Source organism: Beta vulgaris, chromosome 4, assembly GCF_026745355.1.
Source record: "Beta vulgaris subsp. vulgaris cultivar EL10 chromosome 4, EL10.2, whole genome shotgun sequence".
Taxonomy (NCBI): domain Eukaryota; kingdom Viridiplantae; phylum Streptophyta; class Magnoliopsida; order Caryophyllales; family Amaranthaceae; genus Beta; species Beta vulgaris.
The window spans coordinates 8,177,455-8,199,217 of record NC_079205.1 but is presented as its reverse complement, the minus strand read 5'-3'; the positions used below and the strand labels follow the sequence as shown (position 1 = coordinate 8,199,217).

At 35.9% G+C, this 21,763-nt stretch overlaps 1 protein-coding gene across 5 annotated transcripts; it reads right to left on the bottom strand.

Moving 5' to 3' along the window:
- Nucleotides 1–173: 173 nt before the first annotated feature.
- On the bottom strand, nt 174–21,091 carry LOC104907235 (double-strand break repair protein MRE11). Of its 5 annotated transcripts, none has more exons than XM_048642714.2 (22): nt 20,969–21,090; nt 19,979–20,114; nt 19,611–19,768; nt 13,716–13,806; nt 10,324–10,443; nt 10,174–10,242; nt 9,959–10,050; nt 9,702–9,804; nt 9,519–9,626; nt 9,356–9,418; nt 9,213–9,284; nt 8,962–9,039; nt 6,104–6,166; nt 5,710–5,773; nt 4,811–4,893; nt 3,882–3,995; nt 3,678–3,755; nt 3,417–3,479; nt 2,753–3,012; nt 2,006–2,129; nt 1,487–1,678; nt 174–688 (listed from the first exon to the last, which is right to left on the bottom strand). In XM_048642714.2, exons 1-22 carry the CDS (start codon nt 20,989–20,991, stop codon nt 656–658), a joined length of 2,187 nt encoding a protein of 728 aa, XP_048498671.2. In that variant the 5' UTR covers nt 20,992–21,090; the 3' UTR covers nt 174–655. The 5 variants fall into 5 exon arrangements, with proteins under 5 accessions (XP_048498671.2, XP_010694433.4, XP_048498669.2 ...); XM_010696131.4 differs by having other exon boundaries at nt 2,006–2,126; nt 20,969–21,089; XM_048642712.2 differs by having other exon boundaries at nt 670–810; nt 20,969–21,091.
- Between the last annotated feature and the right edge of the window lie 672 nt (nt 21,092–21,763).

The window sequence follows — 21,763 nt, the reverse complement described above, 5'->3', positions numbered from 1 at the left end:
GAATCCTCATCCCAACAATATGTTAAGAATTTCTCTTATGCTGGTGTTTTCTAAATACTAGTAGTTTGGCAAAGATTAGTCTTCGGTCTAATTATTATCTCTCCTAATAAAATGAAAAAAAAGGAAGCACAAGATACGGCGTAAAGTTCACAAATTTTTGCATTCCCAAACAATTGATAAAACGATTCATGAAAAATCTTCTATTTCACAGTAGATAAAGTGCTCAGCCTTGGAAAAACTGATGAGTGTCTCCACATCACAAGTTCACAACCTGACACTCGGCTACAAAACCTTGGCAACAAGCTCAGACAATGGAGTAAGCTGCACACATTTCTATTCTAGGGAACACATGAACTGTACCCAATTCTGGAGTTAAAGTTAATGGGTAAATAACACATGACCATATCCTACGCTAATTGATTCTGACCTTTAATTGTATTATACATTCACTTACAGGAAAACCACTTACAGGAAAATTTCCATCAGCTATCTTACAGAAACTTCAAAATTGTATTATACATTGGTCAACGGGAAAATCGCCAACTTGATCGCTGTATTCATTGCCGAATTTCCATAGTACTTCTTGAGAAATGGCTCCTGGCAAGGTCTCTCTTCAACGGGAGTTAGTTAAGGGAGTCTGCATGACTGCATCTTCTTATCGCCTTAAAGCTCCATAATTTCTCGTCACCTGAAATTTTAAAAAAAGAAACAGTAATAAGATCCCCAGGAAAAACAGCATATAGATTAGGTGTCTACAACCTTTTTGGTTCTTCCAAATGAGTGCAAAGGCCCATCTTCAACAGTTTCAAACTGAGGGAAAGAAGCGATAGGCACCACATTAGAGCAAAATTTTATATTGATGCATGTAGTTGAGGCTCATTTGGTATGGAATGCGATTAATTGCAAGAATGGTACTCAAGTTGGTGTAAGTTTACATGGAATATCCCATGTAAGCACCATATGAAATATTGTAAGTTTTCTTCATTCACTTTTATGTCAACTTATCAGCATCTAGAGATATCAATATAACAGGTACCTAAAGGCTAAAATGTATAAAGGAGAAAAGAAAAGTGCATCACCTTAGATAATCACATAAAATATTCTACAGTTACCAAATAAGCTGTTAATTGTTGGTAAATAATCACCAGTGTATTCACCTTTAATAAATATTCATATTTTGCAAAATAAGATTGTGATGACTGATGACAACAGTAAGAATTTCAATAGTCAAATAAATAAGGAAGATATCCTTTCCCCTTCTGCCTTCAAGGTCTTGTCTGAGAGGGGCATTTAATTGGACTGACCAACCAAAGTCCATCATAATTTTACCACAGTAGAGTTCAATCCTATGAACAGGTCAATGTATGAAAATTCACACAAGCAATTTCATATTCAGAAGCTGAAGAAAGCAAAAGCAGAAAAGCACACAGAAAAGACAAGCTCAAAGAAATTTTGCACAGAAGAATAAGTCAACTAACACTCTCACCTTCGGTTGAGACTTGTTAAAAAGTTTCGGTACGTCATCATCATCGTCTTCATCATCTTTACCCATGAGCATTTTTTGAAGTGAAGAGCTCCCTGATTGTTTCCCCCTCTTAGAGGCCTGTGTGGAACCTCTCCCCCTACCTCTTGGTGCAGCACGTTTGCGACTTTTTCCTTGGAGTCTTTCATCGTCACCCTAGCCAAAAGCAAAATAATCTCTTCAAGCATACTTTATCACGCAATAATAACAATTAGTCAATTAGCAAAGCCTCTTAGGAGCCTCCCACCAAGGCCATGCAAGCTAAGGGAATGGATGTAAGCAGCTTTGTCCCACTTGCAGAGAGCCTGTTTCTATTACCTTAACTTGTTTAAAGATTGTTACCCATACACTAATTTTACTGTGTACTTCTGAAAATATGTTAAAGGCATTAATTTCTTCCAGCAATACCTTCAAATTTTACTGAAAAGCTACCCTCTGGAGTTAGATACATATTAGATGATTTACTTAGCAATTACCACATACCGAGCTTTCAAGAACCTCCCGAACTTCATACTCCTCTGCTTCATCACTCGAGGCAGAATCAACATTTTCATCATCATCTGCAATACTACGAACTGAGCCCGAAGCGGCAACTGATGAAGATCTGCTGTTTAATAAGCTGATCTTTAGAAACCATAGACCGTCAAAGATACGAATGAAGTGTTTAAAGTAGACAATATGTACAATATTTGCCAGATAGCTGACAGCATATTAACAACTTAGCTAGCTTGTCTACCGAATTTCACCTCGGGATGAAGGGCATGTACTATTCCCTCTATACCCTTTATACAGTAGAAACATACTTAAAAGAATCTCAATGTGAACAACAGCCAGCGAGCCTGTATCAAGAAGATGGAGACCCCTCGATCACAAAAGTTCCATCATGTTGGAAGATTGGACTATAATGTACAAGGAATCATCTAACTCCATAGAAGTTCACAAAAACTATGCCCATGTATACAGCTCTAGGCAAGAGAAAAGAAAGAGAGTGGAAAAATAATCTTGGGATGCACTAATGTTGCTAAGTTGTACCAAAAATATCATTTGTGTCTATAGTTGGAGCAACAATTGCGCGATTTCAACTACAAGTTTACAACGCAACAGATCAATGCAAATTGAAGCAGTCATTTGCACCAGTAATTTGTCTTGCACAATCATGCGAAAATACGGAGAAAAGGTAAAGGAGACAAACAGAAAATATGATACAGAAGAAGGCATGAAATAGCACACCTTTGAGAACGTCGGAAGCCCAAAGATGAGTCAAGAGTTGTTTGCTTCATAGTCGTGGCACCTTTTCCCCTCCCCCTTCCCCTTCCCCTTCCTCTCGTAGAAGCTTTACCAGTTTCTGAAGCATCATATGAGGAACCTAATGCTGTAGCTGTCGCTTTTCTACCTCGAGAAGCTTTAGCCCCAGATAACTGGGTGGCATCTTCATCATCACTAAACGATGCTGCATTTCTTGTTCCTGCCATGCGCTTACCCCTAAACTCCTACATGAGGTTTAAAAACAGTACCAACTACCAGTAAGAATCATCAAAGCCAAAAGCCTTATCATGTGGGACACACAAATCCTGTTCTGCTATATAATAAATCCAGCTCCTTCAGAGAAAAATGTTAAGTGCATATGCTTGCTAGTTGAGAACATTACAACAATATTTTGAGTCCCGCGCATTACTGTAAGATACCGTGCAATGTGGTTTATCTAAGCAGTCAGCATGAAGATCTCAAAGTCTGACTTACTATTATTTCAACTTCTTAATTCTTCTTTTTTTTGCTCAACAGATTTATAGTATTAAATATGTCACCAGAAATATACTCAAGAGAAGGTTCCGGAACAATATGAGCATATAGCATTGAGAACTTCAGAAAGAAGAAACTTCATAAGAAAGCCAACCTCTGACTGAACACTAAAGGTGAAACTCTCCTTCGGGTGTGTTGCCCTTTGTTTAACACGTTCCTTGAATAAATAAACAAAAGACTAGTTAAACACAAAACTTTTGCTAGCAGATAAAAGAAGCATACAACAAGGCAAAAAAGGGGATACACAATCTATGGTTAGTTAATATGGTTCAGAGACCACATTGATGAAGAAAAAGCTTCTGCAGAATGCAGATACAACAAAACACACAAATGAAAATCAAGTCTAACCACTTGCCTCCAGACACTCTCCGACTTTAACAATCAAGTCTTCTTCCTCGAACTTCGCTGAGTCTGAACCCTCAGCAATTTTGCTCTACAGAGAAGACATGTTAAATTAGACCATTTTTCAAAGAAAATGTATTAAAGAAAATAAAGTAACCGACACCTGATGAGGGGATTACAAAAACAGAACTTCTACTTGCAAATTGCAACTACTTACACGTGTTTCGTCAAGATTGTGTTGCAAGCAAGCATGGAAAGCCAATTTGTCATCTTTACTAACGAAATTATGTAGTGCAATATCTAGATCATTGACAGGAAGGATCTCCATTTTCTGCAAGAAGAAAACGATGAAAATTGTACTATCCAAGAAGAAAATATATAGATGGCCATACAGTGAAGCTAACTTCTTGCAATTCATGTTGTTGTTTTCATAATCATGACATATAAATGCACATGGTGTCAAGCTGTTTTCTGAATTCTGATTCTTTATGCAAACACGCCTAGAGCCATAGACACATGATAGGAGGAAAATAAAAGTATATTAAAACGTTAGGTAACCCCAACAAGATTTCTTTACCATTTGAAACCAGTTAAAGAATTTGTGAGTTGTGACTACTGGTACCCTCATGCAGGAAGAAGATCAGTTTTTCGTATCTTCAGGTGAGTCTATATCAGAAGTGCAGAAAGAAATTTACTTGAAAAAAAAGAAGGAAATATACTAGTAAACACAGAAGGAAAGTACTCCATTCCTCTCAAAGAAATGTTAAAGCAAAAGTTTTAATCAGAAAAAGAAGAGTAATAACTGAAGTAAAAGGTAGTGAAAGGAGCTCATAATAGAAGCTGATAATGGAGATAGCATTAGGGACCCTAGAGAGAAGGATGGAAAAGTTTCACTTGGACATGGAATCAGCAGCAAGAAGGAAAAGCACATTGCAAAGCTTCAATTTGCAACGCAGTATGAATTTTTTTTTTTTTTGTTAAATTAACAACCACCACCACCATCACCCAATATAAATTCCACCCAAGAAGGCGCAGATGTTCACAACCTTACCCATGATTAATTCAGACTAACAGAGAGGTATATGATTGTGGTAGAATCAGAAAAGGATGAACAAGCACAAATATCAACCATCCGAAATACTTTACCAGATTGCTTTCTGCAACCAAAGCCTCGATATTCTGTTGATTTAATTCTTCTGGTCGGAATTTCTCAGAATCGTCAATTTTCCCTGATTTAAAGGAGAAGGATAAATCCACTTATACCATGATTATTAAAAGATTGAATTTGATAGGGATACGTCAAGAAGCACCCCAAAAAAACCAGCATTCAAGGAAAATTCGCAAAGAAGAATCTAGAGTAAACATATAATGCACCAAGGACAATGACAGCCAAACTAATTCAATTTTAGAATATGTGTCATATGCAAGATCAAAAGCATTTCCCTTTTTTTGGGAAGGAAAAGACTGTATATACATAACCAAAACAGAAAGGCCACATAGCAAGAAGGAACATTGTCCTTTACTAGAAACACATGTTACCCCGAAAAAACACAAAACACCATATGAATCTCCATAATCGATGAAGTCCTAAAACCCCAGAAAGGACCACCTTTTTGAAAGGAAAAACCCTACCCTTGAGGAAGGTGTTACCCCTAGACTAGCGAGAAAAAATTGACATGGCATAACACCATAAACCATAACCCTCACCCTGGGAAGTTCTCAACAATCAGTGAAACACAGAAAACAGTTGTGACTTTATAGCCCACATACAACATGAAAAACTAAAGAACAAATTACAAACTTTGAAACCAGTACTTCATCCAGCTGAAGCTAACTTACTAATCTTAAATTCTTAATCTTCGTGCAAAAGCCACATATAAAGAACATTAATGACAAAGGGAGTATTCAGGAATAGGCTCAGATGAGTTATTAATATGGAGATCTAAGAAATAAGAGAAATATATCACAAATTCACAATTATCATAATATTAGAATTTGAACACTTTAATAAGAATTATACCACCATTGCCCACAGCATAATTTACCTTCAGTTCGATTCTTAACCCGTGAAGCCTTTGAGAATATCAAAATGTCCTGAGGATTTGCCACCTATAGATTGCAAAAATGTTCATTTCATTAATAGTCATGCATTCAATGTAGATGGAAAGTAGTACCACCATCCCAAATATTCTGCAAGAGTCTTAACATTAAAAGAGATATTTTTCATGAATTTTTCAGCAAATCATTCTTATGTCTTGATCTTCCTCCCAATAAACCCTGCCTTGTCCTTAATAATGAAAGTAAATGATTTGTAGGTATAATTAGGAGTGTAAGTTACAAAAAAAGATTTATTGCATTTTATATGAAAACCTTGCAATACCGCCTAGAAAAGTTTACTGTACAAATATTTAGGGAATGAGGGGATGGTAGACATAGTACCTTGCCAACATATTTCTGTCCAAATCTCTGAGGATTTATAGTCATAAATCCTGAGTAATCTACCTATCAGTCACAAATAACTAAAATTAGCTGTGTATAAAAGAGACTTTTTTATAGACAGAAAATAAATCAAATAGATAAGCTATAAAAATATATAAAAAAACAGAGCTTTCATTTTATAATTTTCTTTTTAAATTCATCTAGAAACTACAACGCGTGATAGGAAAAAAAACCCGATGGGTATCACCTTTTGAATACACATGAAAATCATCAGATTAGAGACAAAAACTGATCATCAGTCTGTCCACAAACTCCAGAGAAAGATGCCCTGGTCAATATTAAGCACTTAAAGCAGGCGCTAGAAAAAAGCCTCACGAAGAAAACCTTACAGATCCAGAGCAACAAATTATTCGTCAAGCTCAGCTGCTTGCCTTCCTTTCAAGTAGCCAACATGTGATTGAAGATGTGTATTACTATTGTTAAGAAGCTTCATATATGGCATTACTACAGTCCGATGCCAAACCTTTTGCCTTATATCAACCAAAAAGAATATTGGTAGATGTCATAGAAATTGATCTAGTAATAAGTGCAAACATGAATATTAATTAGAAAAATTGGCTAAATATAATGCAAAGTATTAACAATTAGTAAATTCGCTCCCAATATAACCAACCAACTATTGATGGATGTAAGGAGTATAAAAATAATTGTCACTGCCCAAAAGAAAAAATAGGGTTTTTCTATGTAGTGCCCGTGTGTTTTACGAAATTCTATGTTGTACCCGAGGTTTTTTAAATTTCCACGTTGTACCCCTAAGGTTTCTAAACGTTAAACAAAATACCCTTATACACGATATCAAACATTAGATTTTGGGACTTTTTTACCCTGTGAGCACAGAGTAGGATTTTTTTAGCCTTTTTAGTTGATTGAGGTTTGGGATATGATCTTATAAATTGAAGGCTAAGTGAGGTTTGGAGTAGGATTTTCTATTAGTAAGGGTATTTTGTGTGACGTTTAGAAAGTTTAGGGCTACAATGTGGAGAGTTAAAAATGGCCGGGTACAGCATCGAATTTCGTAAAATACAGGAGCACTACGTAGAAAAACCCGAAAAAATATGTTGTAAAATGGAAAAATATAAATAGGGAAAAGGGGGGGAAAACCCAAAACCTCGTGACCACCACACCTTATCCTCAGCCTACCATCCCAAGGCCTTACCAACCTGAAAGCCCGAACTCTTTACCATCCCCAGGCCACTATGAACCCAAATTCTCAACCCCATCCTACCTACACCAAACCTCTCCTGCTTTTTTCTCTCTCTTCTTGTCTCCACTCAATTACACCACCAACCCCTTTGTTAACGACCTTTCTCTCCCCACCAAGCCCCTTCTCCACATCAATTGAGCTAAACCAACACCATGATGCTTCATGGATTCCAGCAGATAATAAAGGAAGATGTCTGGGGAGCAAGCTGCATCTTTCATTTAGGGATATCATGCAGTTTATCCGCATATAAATGCTTGACGGGATGTACTCTTAAGTCTTAGGAAGGGTGACCTTTTGGAAAATTTCCCAAGGCTCACATCGTTGAGGCAAAAGTGTGGTGAACGGATATGTGTTGGTCTGCAAAGACAGTTGTAGGTTTTAGATATGCATTGGGTATGAGCTTGCATGGGGAGACAGGGTGTTAAATAGCTGATACTAATATTGCAGTTGCCAGGGGTAAGGTGGAGGGAACTGGTTGTCATGACCTTGGGGTCTGGGGTGGAAGAGAGGGTTTGAGGTTGTAAAGGATGGCTTCTAGGTGGTACTGCCGCTGCTAGTGGAGTAGCGGTGGTCATTGAGTAGGGAGGAGAGGTGTGGATTATATAGTTATTTACTCTTCTGATTTTTTTCATTTAAAAATTCACTGATTATTTAGTTTTCTGGCAGCATATTCATGGAATATCCCGCCATCAATGACAAATAAATCATTTACCACAAATACTTCTGTACACCATTAGTTGATACTGGGAGCTATTAGCTGAGTTTCTTTTCATTTCTGCATGTCACTAATACTTTATACTTTTAGGCTTTTAGCCAATTTGCCTATGTATTATCCAAGAATAACTCTTAGTCCACCCTTCCATTTACGAGTACTAAAGAGCTCATTTCACAATCAACCTTGGAAAAAGCTCACTTCGTGGACCCATCTAGTAACCAGAGAAGTAGGAGTCATATCCCCACTTGTGCCCTGCGAGGAAGCTCCTTGCACATTCCAGATTCCAGAAAAGGAAAAAAATCTTTAGTCTCATCAACAATTCCTAGTTTCCTACTAACCCACAGTGAGTCCCACATGGCACCAATTATTCATTGTTATTTTCCTTCAGCTTCCAGCCTTTCAATGATTGATAGAAGACATCCATACGTAAAAGTATATCAAATAGCGAAAGATGGATGGCAAGGCAGAACACAGCAGATCTCATAGCATATCAATTTTGCAAACATTCGGCTCCAGAAGTTCCTGACCTGATCCCGTGAAAACAAAAAGGGGGGAAAAGAACAAAAAGAATATCATTTTCTATATCCACTTCTTTGTACGTATTCTTCCACAGGAGGCCAAGTGATATTTTACTTTTACATAAAAAGGCAATGGTGTGCAGAACATAATATGTCAGGAGGCTAAAAGCCTGATAGGAGCTTGCCCACATTGTATCCAGCCTCGATGCTGTTTCAGTTCTGGAGAACATAGTGACTGACCACCATTGGCCAAAATCTTACGCTCCGTTGATATATAGTAATATTAAGGAGGAGATGAGTCACAACATCATCAAAAGTCCAGCAACAGTCAACAATTGTTTATTAGAAAAGGAAAAATTACCTTTACTCGAACCAGTGGAAGCTTTGCTTCAGCTTTGTTGACCGCCTTTTTGTTACACTTCTCAATCAAATTTCTGACCTAAGCAAATCACACTATATTATCAACCAAAATAAACTGCTAATATGAAGACTCGTCACAGAAAACTGATCTGAGGATGGACGTATTGAATGAAAGTAGTAAAAAGATATTTAGGGGTACTAAGTACTAACAGACACGACAAAGAAAATCCTTAAAACAGAAAACAAGTTTACCACTTCATCCAAATGCTCAAGAATTGAATTCTGATCACTTTGATCAATATCAGGTAAATCTTTCAATGCAACCTGAAAATGAACATTTCAATAAATGACAAGGGAACATTCACCATAATCAACATAACTTAGTATGGAATTACCTCTGCATATTCAAAAGGCCTCACTGATTGCAGAGGTATTTTGGTTGGGCGATATTGATTACCCTAAAGAAGCACATTATTAGGATTTGAAACAGTAAGTTCTTAATGCAAAGCCGTTATAGTAGAAACGGTACAGAAGTTCTATGGAAATCGATTAGACCACCTTAATTTCTAAGAGAAGAACATGCTTCGGCTTTGCTTCCCCATCAATAAGTGATGTTGCAACAGAAGAACCAGGTTGTGTGATATGAAAACCCATTCCAGGAACTTCCTGCAAACTTAACAATCCATCAGTCATAGAATTTGATGATGAATGTGATAAGCCAAGAGAAATATGAAGTTGCACCTGAGGGTCAATTAGGCATTCATGCTCATGTCCCCAAACTACAAAATCAAGGAATTGCGGTAAAAAATGCTCATTTATAGCATTTTTAGGATTTGTTTTAATTCTGCACAAACAAAAGAATTTTCATCAAAGCACATACACTGCTGCAAACATGCAAAATCTCATGGGATTGATGGAATCTCCAACATCAGCATTTTATGAACTTATCTTAAGGATGAACAGAGAAGAATATCACTTTGAATGAATAAAGATAGTACCTATTTTGGTGAAGAACAAGGATATTGAACCAATCCGAAACTTGACATCCTTCTTGTTCTTCAGGGCGAATCCACTGGACAGCATGAGGAGTCTGGGACACAAGAAATCAACAAGATTATATCTGATTACAGACTCTAACTCACAACTAAACAATTAAAAAGCAATATACTCAAATGTGTGTGTGTGTGTGTGTGTATATATATGTATGGTCCACCTGAAACATTCTGTTTAGTCTTTCATCCCGAATATTTCCAAGGCCATATAGAGCCACAGATGTGGAACCCTTCAAAAAAACATAGTATGCAGTCATTTTCTGCAATATTTATGAATGAACGACAGCCGACAGTACACATTTAAGACTAACCTTCCGAACGAGAATGGGGTAAACAGAAATCTGGCCAACCCCAGACCCCCCAAGATCCATTTTACCAAAATAATTGACAAGATTGCACGCTGAAAGAATATCAACAGCAGATAGATTGTCCTGTCATCAAAATTTTGTAACCATAATCATCATCATAAGAATCAATAACCAGGTACCCAATTTAATCTGATATTCAAGTGTTGTTGACTGATAATATCCCTATAAAAACAAGTATGTTCCAAAGCACATGATATAAACATTGATAATTATCAGACTTGAAGGAAAAAAGAACGCCCTCCACAAAAAAGATACACTATACTTCCCCTGATCAGGGATGTTATACAAAATTTATCTGAAGTTAACACTAGATTTTAGGTGAAATTTTCACACTCCAACAAGGTGGCTATCTATACAAACTGGACGATTACTAATTGAACGAGCTGAAGCTAAAACAAGCGAGTATCAAAAAAATCTCTCCACTATTAAATACCAATCACTTGCACAGTATTTTTGCATACGACAAGGATGATTTCAACTTAATATCCCAATCACGGCCTCCAATATGACTCTTTAGTGGCAACAATTAAGCAGATAATATTTTACTCTCCCAAAGCAGCATGTGTAAGCTCTCGAACGACAACACTGTGACTTCCGTTTTGTGTAGACTCATGCACAAGGCATATCTGGTTAAAATGTAAACATAGGTGAAAGATATACGGAACAGAACCACAAAACTGAGTAGAACAAGATGAAGGACTAAAGAAGAAGAGGAACGAGTTAATACTGCAAGTTCCACATATCCAGAGTACATTTGAAAGCACTTCTGAGTTCTGAGTCTACTATACAATTAGCTATTATAAGAAGAAAAAACATTAAAGATTAAGATGTAGCTAACTGACAGCCCTTTCATGGAAGGAAATAATTTGCATGTAGATAAGGACCAACCTCCTAACAAAGGCCTTAAATTGTTGGGGGCCGACACTATCAGACTAGCCCACACCACAAACCAATCCTCTGAAGATGAGGATGCGTACGTCAGTTACTCTAACCCAGAGGACTGGGAGCTCTAACACAATAACTTCCGATTAATGCCACTCTTAATACTCTAAATTAACTAACTTTTAGCAGCATAATATGACCAGCACAGCTAAAGATTTGATAAAAGACATGCATATGTTAAGGCCCCTCTAAACACCAGACAAGAGCATATTTTATGAAGTTGAAGAGAGAATAATACACACCATCCCACCCCCGAATCAGTCCCAACTCCGAAATCCCAAGTAGACATCACGACAAGTGTTATAGTTTAGTGGCTCTTTACCTATGTCAATAAGTGGTAAGGCTACAATATATTTGGATCAGATCCCAGATATGGCAAATCCACATTGAGTGTTTTTGACTTTTTGTTGATTAATGCAACTGCTATGCCACTTTTTATACTCTAAATGAACTAACTTTTAGCAGCATAATATGACCAGCACAGCTAAAAATTTGACAAAAGACACACATATGTTAAGTCCCCTCTAAACACCAAACAAGAGCATATTTTATTAAGTTGAAGAAAGAATAATACACACCATCCCCCCCCCCCCAATCAGTCCCAAGATACCATAATACGACAAGTGTTTATAGTTTAGTGGCTCTTTACCTACGTCAATAAGTTGTAAGCCTACAATATATATGGATCAGACCCCAGATATGGCAAATCCACATTGAGGGTGTGTTTTCTTCACCTTAATAAATTAAGTTTCAAGTCCAATAAGTTCAGTTCATATAAGTTTCAATCAGGTCCAAAGGTCCAATCAGGGCAATAAGTTCCAATCAGGTCTAATAAGGTCCAATAAGTTCCAATCAGGTGCAATAAGTTTCAATCAAGTCTAATAAGGTCCAATAAGTTTCAATCAGGTGCAATAAGTCCCAATTAAGTCTAATTAGGTCCAATATGTTAAAATAAGGTCCAAATTGTCAATGATCAATAAACATTTGTATTATTGTCCATTATTTTATTATCATATCACTATTAGCTGATTATGTTATTATAAGAATTTTAATTAAAGTACCATAATGATTCTATCGTATTATACTTGTATTATTGTCTATTATTTTATTAGATGTTTGTATTATTGTCTATTATTTTATTAAATGTTTGTATTATTGTCTATTATTTTATTATTCATATTACTATTAGCTGATTATGTTATTTGTCTATTGTTTTATTATTCATATTACTATTAACAAGACTATTAGATATATTAGTGGTGAAAGTTGTGTATAAGCAAGTATATAAATAGTATTTTTTTTTTTGTTAAATTGTTTATCATAAGAGATAATTAATAATAATCATTTTTTAATTCGGCAAATTTTAATAATTATTATTTCATAATAAATTTTGAGTGGTAATATTTATGTTAGGGGTAATATTAATGTTATAACTCATCAATTTTTTGCCTAATAAGGTCAAATAAATTCCAATTATGTCCATAAGGTCTAATAAGTTTCAATCAGCTCTAATAAGTTTCAATCAGGTCCAATAAGGTCTAATAAGTTTCAATAAGGTGAATAAGTTTCGATCAGGTCCAATAAGTTACAATAAGGTTCAATAAGTTGAATCAGGTCCAATCAGGTCTAATAAGTTCATTTTAGGTCCAATAAGTTCAGTTCAGGTCCAATAAGTTCAGTTCAGATCCAATATTCAGGGTTATTCTGGTGAAGAGAACGCACCCCAAGTGTTTTTGTTGATTAGTGCAACTGCTATGAGCTCAGGTAAAACAAGCAATAAGGATATAAGATCACAGATTAGTAACCAAATAGATTATTGTATTGATAAACGAAAGAAGTAAATCAATTACAACCCACTATGCTTTCAAGAGGATAGTGGAGCTCTCCCAAGTTGTGTTTCTCTCTCTATTCTTTTCTGAATGTTCATCTCTGCTTTCCTTCTTATATTTATACTACTCAGCTAGCTTGATTAAGACTCCACTCTCAATGAACTCTGACAGAGAAGAATAAGCTAATTTTCCAATTATTTACAATTATGATATCATATAACTGACTCTTAGACAATTTACTTAACTACCCTTGGCACTCTTCTGGAATAAGTGAACAATATAGGGAAATCAGGATGATTCCTTGCAGCAACACTTTATTCCAAAGACCATAAAATAGAAAACATTCAGACAAGTATGTTAGCACAAGGAAACATTCAATCACTACAATAACACAGGTAATTACTTGGTCCCTCTTTCAGGTGCCAGTGAATGCTCAATATTTCCACGGAAGTAAAAAGTTGGGACAAGTACATCTATACAAAGAAACAACAAAAGCAATCACCCAGATGTTGATATAGAGAGAGTCAGAGAGAATGACAAATCAGTCCATGCTACAGGCCATACCACTCCAGCAGGATCATCATGATTGCCATGAATTGTGAACACAGGCAGGCCGACATTGTAGTGAGGGTCTTCATAATTTACATGACCAAATCTGTTGAGAAGAAAAAACGCATAGGCTGTCAAATATAAAGCAAGAGGTCAGCATCAAATCTAAGAAATAGGAACACCGTGAAGCATCCATTTGTGCCTTCTATATGGCCTGTTGTTCTGTTGTAGACATCAAAAGTCCTTGGAGATGAAAAGCCAAAAGATGCCAGTTAATCATCGCTATCAAACAGACAAGTTAACAGGTGGCATATGACTCCACTTCAGTGTAAATTTGAAGAGAGTAATTCAGTCATCTTTTACAAGAAATTTGAAGAGAGTTCCGTACAAATTACAAGTCTTCCCAGGTTATTCAGTCTCCTTCCCAGTGTATGTAGCCTCATTTCAAGCCATCTTTTACTGTGGTACACTTTGCACCTAAACACTCCTCCCATCAACCAGTAGTAACAACATTCGAAATATATGGCTTTGGTTTCTCTCTAAAGACATGCCACCTTGAAAATAATAACTTGTGGGAGGGTAAAATGTAAGGGCTAGTAATACCTAATACATTAATTCAAGGGATAAATGTCCCTTTTGCTCCAACTTGATAAAATTGAAGAGTACATTTTTTCCCTTTTCCCTCTCTTTATCCTCCTCACTACCAACTCCGTCCTCGATTCTAACTTGATGCCGCCTTCACCCTCTTAATTGAAGCCGTCATGAGCAGCCCATGTAATGTTCTGTATTTTTAATAGTTATTTCAAAATTTTATAAAGCTTCCAAATAATAAAGTATATTTGAATTTTGAGGAGAGAATATTTTATTTAAAATTTTATTAATTATATATGTTTACATGACGATCATTATTTTAACTAAATAATGGAAGACTTTATTAATTAAATTTATTTAATAAATAGGTATCTTTTTCACCAAAAAAAAAAGAGCACTTTATTTATTTTATGGGAAACCTAATTGGAAACTTATTCTTATTAGGAATAGATGAACTGATGAAGGTATAATTAGTTAACTACCCCTTAAATCCCTTAAATAGGCTACCGCAGTCAAAAATTGAGAAGAAAGGACAAAAATTGTGCAGCTTTTTTTACCTCCCTCTCTCTCTCCGCCTGCTCTCTCTCCCCGTGATTCTTTCTTTGCTGCTCAGGTATCTCTCTCCCCCATAGCTTCCCTCTGTTCAGCATTTTCATCTGCCGACCATCGCTGGTCCGACAATGGATCAGGACTTAGTTCATTTCTCCCCTCTGTCTCCTCTGCCTATTCACCTCATTTCTTTCCTGCTATGCTAATGCCAAGTCTGGGACGGTTGCTGCTGCAGGGTGGCAGTGGCCTCTGGCCACATCGCTAGCCGAGAAGGAGATGACAGTTATGTAAAGAAAAATCAATAGAACTTTAAATATCTTTGGAAATATATTCTGCAATATTTTTAAAAAAAATTGAGTTTAAGACCTAATGAGTTTTGAATTGATTGGATATAAAATAGCATCGTAATAATATACAAGAATTGTTTCTAAAAGCCAAGAGACTTTTAAGAACATATATTGATGATATCTTAAAATAGGGTTTATAATATAAAATTCATAGTAATAGACTTACACTACCTCTGTCATAAATAGAGTGCCCATTTCTTTTGGGCACAAGTATTAAGAAGAAATTATGTGTAGGACCTTAGTTGTATTAAATAATAATTAAATATAGAAGTTGGTACACTTTCTATGAATTGTTTATTAAGGAGAGAGAATGTGGGCCATATGGGAAAGTCAAAAGTGGGTGATATTATAAAAGTTGAAAGCAAAATAATATTTTAATTGGTGGACCCATACCAAATAAGGAAATGGGAAATCTATTTGGGACAAACATAAATGGGAAAATGGGCACTCTATATAGGGACGGAGGGAGTAGTAGCATAACATAGTTGTTTGCAGTACTTATTATGGCTTTATAATTGTTTTATGAGCTAAATTCGTACAAGAACATTCTATTGATCTTAGTGATTCTTGTGTGGTATGTCGAAGTATGTACACGCAACTAAGAAGAGTTTTAGTTAATGACTGAGTACATTAGATTGTTAGAATTGGTTAGTAGCAACTACATAATCTAGTAGCATGCTTCGGAAAAAGTTTAGGTGATTATATGTTGCGTTAATATTTGGATTATATGTTGGTTTTGTATGACGTGCTTAGGTATGCATGAGATATGTAACCTATTGTGTTCTCTATTGGGATTTATTAATATTTGATGATGGCAATTCCATGATTAAACCATTTTTATGATGCCCAAAATTCCAATTATCAAAAACTATGCCAACGTATGGATGGATATCGGTTAGACTTTGATAAAGCATGAAACTTGGAATGATTAGAGCCGTCAATGACTAAATCAGGTAACCTAAGGACTACATGGTCCAATTCTGAAGCATATACGACACTATGGAAGTGCCTTGTCAACCAAGTAAGGTCAAGTTTAAACAGAATTGAATTGTGACGATGCGTCACTACTTGTATTAGAGAAGCTAAAATGAGCATGTTTAAATGTACTAGTTTATGCTGAAGTGTGTGTCCGTCTCATAGTTGTTCCACCGCTAAATAACCTATAGTAATCCTTAGGAGTTCCCGCTCTCAATGCTCCCTAACATGACACCGGATGATGGCATGAAACACAAATAACCATCTTTTGCTGGGGATCCTAATATACCACAATGGGCTAAGTACATTCTTCTAAGACCAAAACGCTTTACAAAATAATAGTTTTCTTCAGCAAAAATTTCATACTAAAAGCCCATAATTATGTTTTTTATAAGAAATTTACATATTGCATAGAAAACAATTGACATGAAGTTCGAGAAAAGTTGACATCCATCGGTGCATGGCAGCCACACCTATGTCATAAGGATGGCACGTGGCAGGCACGCGTATGATACAAGAGTGGCGTGTGATAGCCACGTGTATGTCACAAGAGTGTGGCTCTCTGCACCATTCTGTGTGCATGTATGCTGGGTTACTTTCTTCTACTGGGATACTGTTTATGTATTTTCCTATATATCGGGTTCTCTGGCTCACCTTTCTAATACACTTTGATATTTCCACACTGACACCTTCACTTTGAATACTTCTTCACATTCAACCAACACTTACTTTTCAATACCCCAAGGCTATATTCAGGCGTGCAAAGGCAATCCTCAAAGACAAAACGATGCCCTCCCAAGGGCTACAATCCTCCCTTCCCGTTGTTCTATCTTTTCTTGTAGGCACTACGATTCATTTAATTATTTCTTTTGGTACTTCCAATTCCTCGCCCTCTAATTGTTAGAAAGGCATTAAAATATTATCTAAATCACTAAGTTAGATCTAATCTTTGGAAATTTTGGTTTATTATATTAGCATCTTAAATCAATATAATACTAGTTGGCCTAATTATTAGTCTTTAGTTAATTAACTAACCAATCTTTAATTTTTTATTTCTTTCGAACTAGTGAATCAACAAGAAAATATTTAGAATGGAATCAATTTCGAAGAAAGTCTCGTCAACCATTCCCTCCCCTCTCAAGTCAAGCTAGGTGAACCCCCATAGCACATCCAGAAACATCCCATCTATCGACTCGATTACAAGAAGTGTCACTATTGCATAGAATATGAATTCCATAATGAAAATTCAATATGCTTAAATTTAGGATTTCTATCATGCTCTCAATCCCACGAGACACCTAAACAAATAGCTTCTACTCCAAATTGTGAAAATTTGAATTATGTAGCTTTAGTAATTGAAATTAAGAATATTTAGACAAAAACTTAGTTGTTGCCTATGGGCTGGTATAGTGCATTCCATCATAATAGTACCTTCTTCCCGAAGTTAATCTCTATCATGAAACCATTTGGAGTTATCTCCCAGGGTTCTGAAGGCCAAATCATAATTCTTATATTTTTCCCTATCATTGGCTCTTTTTGTTGAACTCGACTTTTAAAAACTTATTGCAGCTTCACGCATCATACTTTTATTCCAATCCGAGAAAAGTAGTTTCTCACCACAAAGTTACTCTCCCACATTCAAGGAATGAAGGGAAGAGTAAAAACCCCATGAAGGAGATGAAACATTGGCTGCCTACAGAGAGACACTATTGGGCGGTAAGGGCAAATCCTCTCTGAGAGTGATAATTGTTGTACTCTTTTTTCTACATGACTAAAAACATAACAATGTCCTTGCATATATTCATTGATATAACTTTGTTAATCAAGTAAGGTATGATCATACGTAGAAATTGACCCATTCATACTTTATACCTAGGAGCCGGAAAGTGACCGGGAGCTGGAATTCCAAATGTGAAGTTAAGAATTAGTAGCTTGTAGGACATTGATAGGATAACGGTGCCCCTCCATTAAAAGAAGGGAATTATCTTTTGAAAAGCTGCCTGTGCTATTAATTTCTTGTATTGTTAGAGTCATATATCCTTAGTTGTTGCTATGAATCAACATAGCTTAGACATCATTAAATGCATAAATTGAGGAAGAAGATGAATATTTGATTGATAAACTGAAAATTACAGAAAATAAAAGATAGATTGCCAAGTATTCGAGTGACTTGACACACTCCCAAATGAACTCTTAAAAGCTCCCTAATATTCTCAACAATTTTCAACCTCCCTTTCTCTCCCTAATTAACCCTATATATAGAGTAATTTCCTTAGTATAACTGCCTAGCTTATTCCCCAAGCTACTCATTAAGATAAAGCCTAAATTACCCTTCCCCTAAAATATCAGTTCATAGCAGTTGTTTGTAAACTTGAACTAAAATGTACCTTTATTTGTTGTGGCTTTCGCTTTCAACCCTATGATGACCCGTATTGGCTTTGCTAATATGGTGAGCGGATTCACAACAGGTTTCACAGGTTTGGAAAGCTAGGGATTGGAATTGGTGAAGGAAATTTTTTTCACAGGTCTCACAGTTAACTGAGTAGCTTTTTTCCTCATTACAGTTTGAGTTGTTTAAAAAATTTGTTAGTTTGATTTTGGAAGGGCCGTGTTTGGTTCCATTTTGTAGTGAACATGATTTAAACATGGTATAAATTTCCACTGCGTTGCAACTAGATGTGTAGATTCCTAAATCTCTCTAAATCTTGCTTCACACTGTACTAGCAGTATACCCTTCAGTTTCTTCCTTGTTGGTCCCAATTCACGAGTACTTTTACTGAAGGAAAAATTTGGAAGTGTAACAACTTACACCTAAATCCCGATGCAACCAGAATATGCCCATTTGTCATCAGCAAATGTTTGTGGAGAATGATTGAATGCAAATCTGGAACTCTTTGGATTTGAAGAGGGGAAAACAGATGTATAAGAGGATGATGGGACGCATTGACAATGGCTCTCAAGACCATCAATAGCTCTATATACCATGAACAAAGCGTAGGAGAAAGTATGGGAGGCCCCATATTGATGGTATTAACACGAACAATAACAAAGTATTAGAGGTTTATATGGAGTGGTGGTAGCGGAGGGGTGGAGGATAAAATGTTGGTAGATGCAGGAAACAAATAGAAGAGAATAGTTAGAGGCTTAGAGCTAGGGTGATTAATTACCCTTTACGTACCTTTCCTTATTTCAGCCCCTATCCCAACCAACAAAAATGAGGCAAAACTACTCCTCAAGCATTCAAACAAACAAGGTGATTTTAAAGAGATTCCACTTTGATGCCAACAAAATAATCAAGGTAATACAGTATCTTAGAATAGCCATATAACCAACTTCAAAGAGAGCCCAAAAATGAGATGCAAGCCACAACCATATAACGAAAAGGACATACTAACATATATATAAATCTGCAAAAAAATTCAACACTAAAATATAAACACAAACAAACCTGTTTGCGAAGTTCAAAGTCTGGTCGCTAACAACTTGAAACTGCACTGGGTGATCATTGAGGCAGTATTGACGAAGGATCTCCACAGCCCTCACCAATGTAGACCTTGATGGCTTATTTTCGTGAAAGAGATCACCACCAAGAAGTATGAAGTCCACCTGATGGCCAGATCATAGTTGCTTTTTTGAGTGAAAGCTAATCATATATTGCACCAAAATGGCACTTAAGAAAAGAACATCAACATAAATCACCATAGAGGCATAGACTATGACAGACAAATTGCAGTATTTACATTAATGAAATTGATGGGTTGAATTAATACACAACCCAATACAAAAGTATGGTAACTGGAAGGTACCAGGAATCACCTGTTTTTTCTCTGCAATCGAACATATCTCTTCAAAAGATTCGAATGAGTCATGCCTCCGTATCTCATCCTTCTCCAAGTAACCTAAGTGGCAATCTGTTGCTACAAGCACTCTTAAGGTATGGCTTACATCCTCCCTAAATATAACAAATTGTGCAGAACAATTACTATCATAATAAAATACAAAACCTTGAAGCTATCTTCTTCTTTTTTTCAAAAGAATAACCTTGGTGCTTTCTATCCAATCACAAAAGGAGCCAAAACTATAATGCAGGGCGAGATACATATGAGATCATAAATTCACTAAAAATGCTATATACTTCAATTCTTCAACTATCCACAAAATGAATAGCTTCTTAACACCTAGAAGGCAAACAATGTGACCCTTAGCATATCCCAACTAAACTAAGTGCTGAGATACTCTCCATATTTCACTTGCTAATAGTGCCTTCTTTTACAATAACATCAAGATCAATCTTGAGGGGCGAAACAACGAGCTTTCCCATGGTCAAAAGCCAGACAAAGAGAATATAAACAATAGAATGTTTCAGGTGCATAAAATAACACCAGGCCCGTCCCTGAGCCAGGGCAAGAGGGGCGGCCGCCCTGGGCCCGGGGATGACAGGTCATTCATTACTGATTTCCAGCCACAACACTTGAAAATTAATCTCATGAAATTAAACAAGAACAAGTGAACACAAATATGCGCATCTACAAATTGTAACATAAATTTTCTTATCATTTACTTCCATGAAACAAAGATGAGATAAGAAGTTAAACCAGAAACTCGAGTCATAAGTTTATAACATGTAAATTATCACTAAAAACTGAGATAGCATGTATGAGAAAGAAAAAATAAGTTGAATTCATGAAACAAATAGCATAAAACCAATCGCATGAATAATCACATGAAGTAGATCTCAAAAATCGCAATTCCACACCAAAATCCGCAACAAAACAAGTAGATTCATCTAAGGAACAAAACAAGAACCTGGAACGAGCTTCTGCAATCATTCGAGCTTTGCGTATGACATATGAAAGGTTCCAGATTCCAGAGGTTCTAAAGGAATTCAATTTGCTTATGAGTTGGGCACCGGCACCGTGAGCGTTTTTGGTCTATGTAGTTTAAGACTATATGCGAGTAAGGAACAGAAAAGGTAAAGTACTAAATACCGTATAAAAATACAATGTATTTAGGGCGTTAGTAAAAAATTAAGGACGTCAAATAGTAAAACTCATTTTTTTTTATGCACAACTACCCAAAATGTAACATAAATTGACGAGTTTATCTCTATTATATAAGCAAAGTGATGAGCTACGGTGTCGTCTTGTAAAATTATTGTTCTACCCTTTACTTATTAAAAAATGCTAACTATAAAATATTCAATTCTTTCTTGATCTATATTATGTGTAATAACTAATAAGGAAACTTAAGATTGTTTAATTTATAATAAGATATAATGTACACATAAAATATTTTCCAAAATAATATGCTTAAAAGAGATATTTTTGATTGAAAATGAAACTAATCTAACTAAAGCAATTTCAAACAATTAAAAAGTAAGAACTTATACATTAACATAAATATGCATATGAGACTAGTAATAGCTTATTGTACATCGATGATCTGTTAGAATTCTAAATATTATCATATAAATAGGATTATTATTCCTAGCCTGTTCTCTCCATCTTATTTTCAATTCAGTTACAATCAGTTGGATTCATGCTCCGTTTGGTAGTGTGTAAAATATTTTCCATGAAAATTAGTTTTCCTTTTCCTCTCATT

Coding starts and splice junctions, on each gene's coding strand:
- LOC104907235 (XM_048642712.2), bottom strand. CDS start 20,991: ATGATTGCAGAAGCTCGTTCCAG. Junction 13,807..19,610: donor ACTTTGAACTTCGCAAACAG/GTTTGTTTGTGT, acceptor TCTTCTCAACAG/ATTTGGTCATGTAAATTATG. Junction 3,480..3,677: donor AAGTCGGAGAGTGTCTGGAG/GCAAGTGGTTAG, acceptor TATTTATTCAAG/GAACGTGTTAAACAAAGGGC.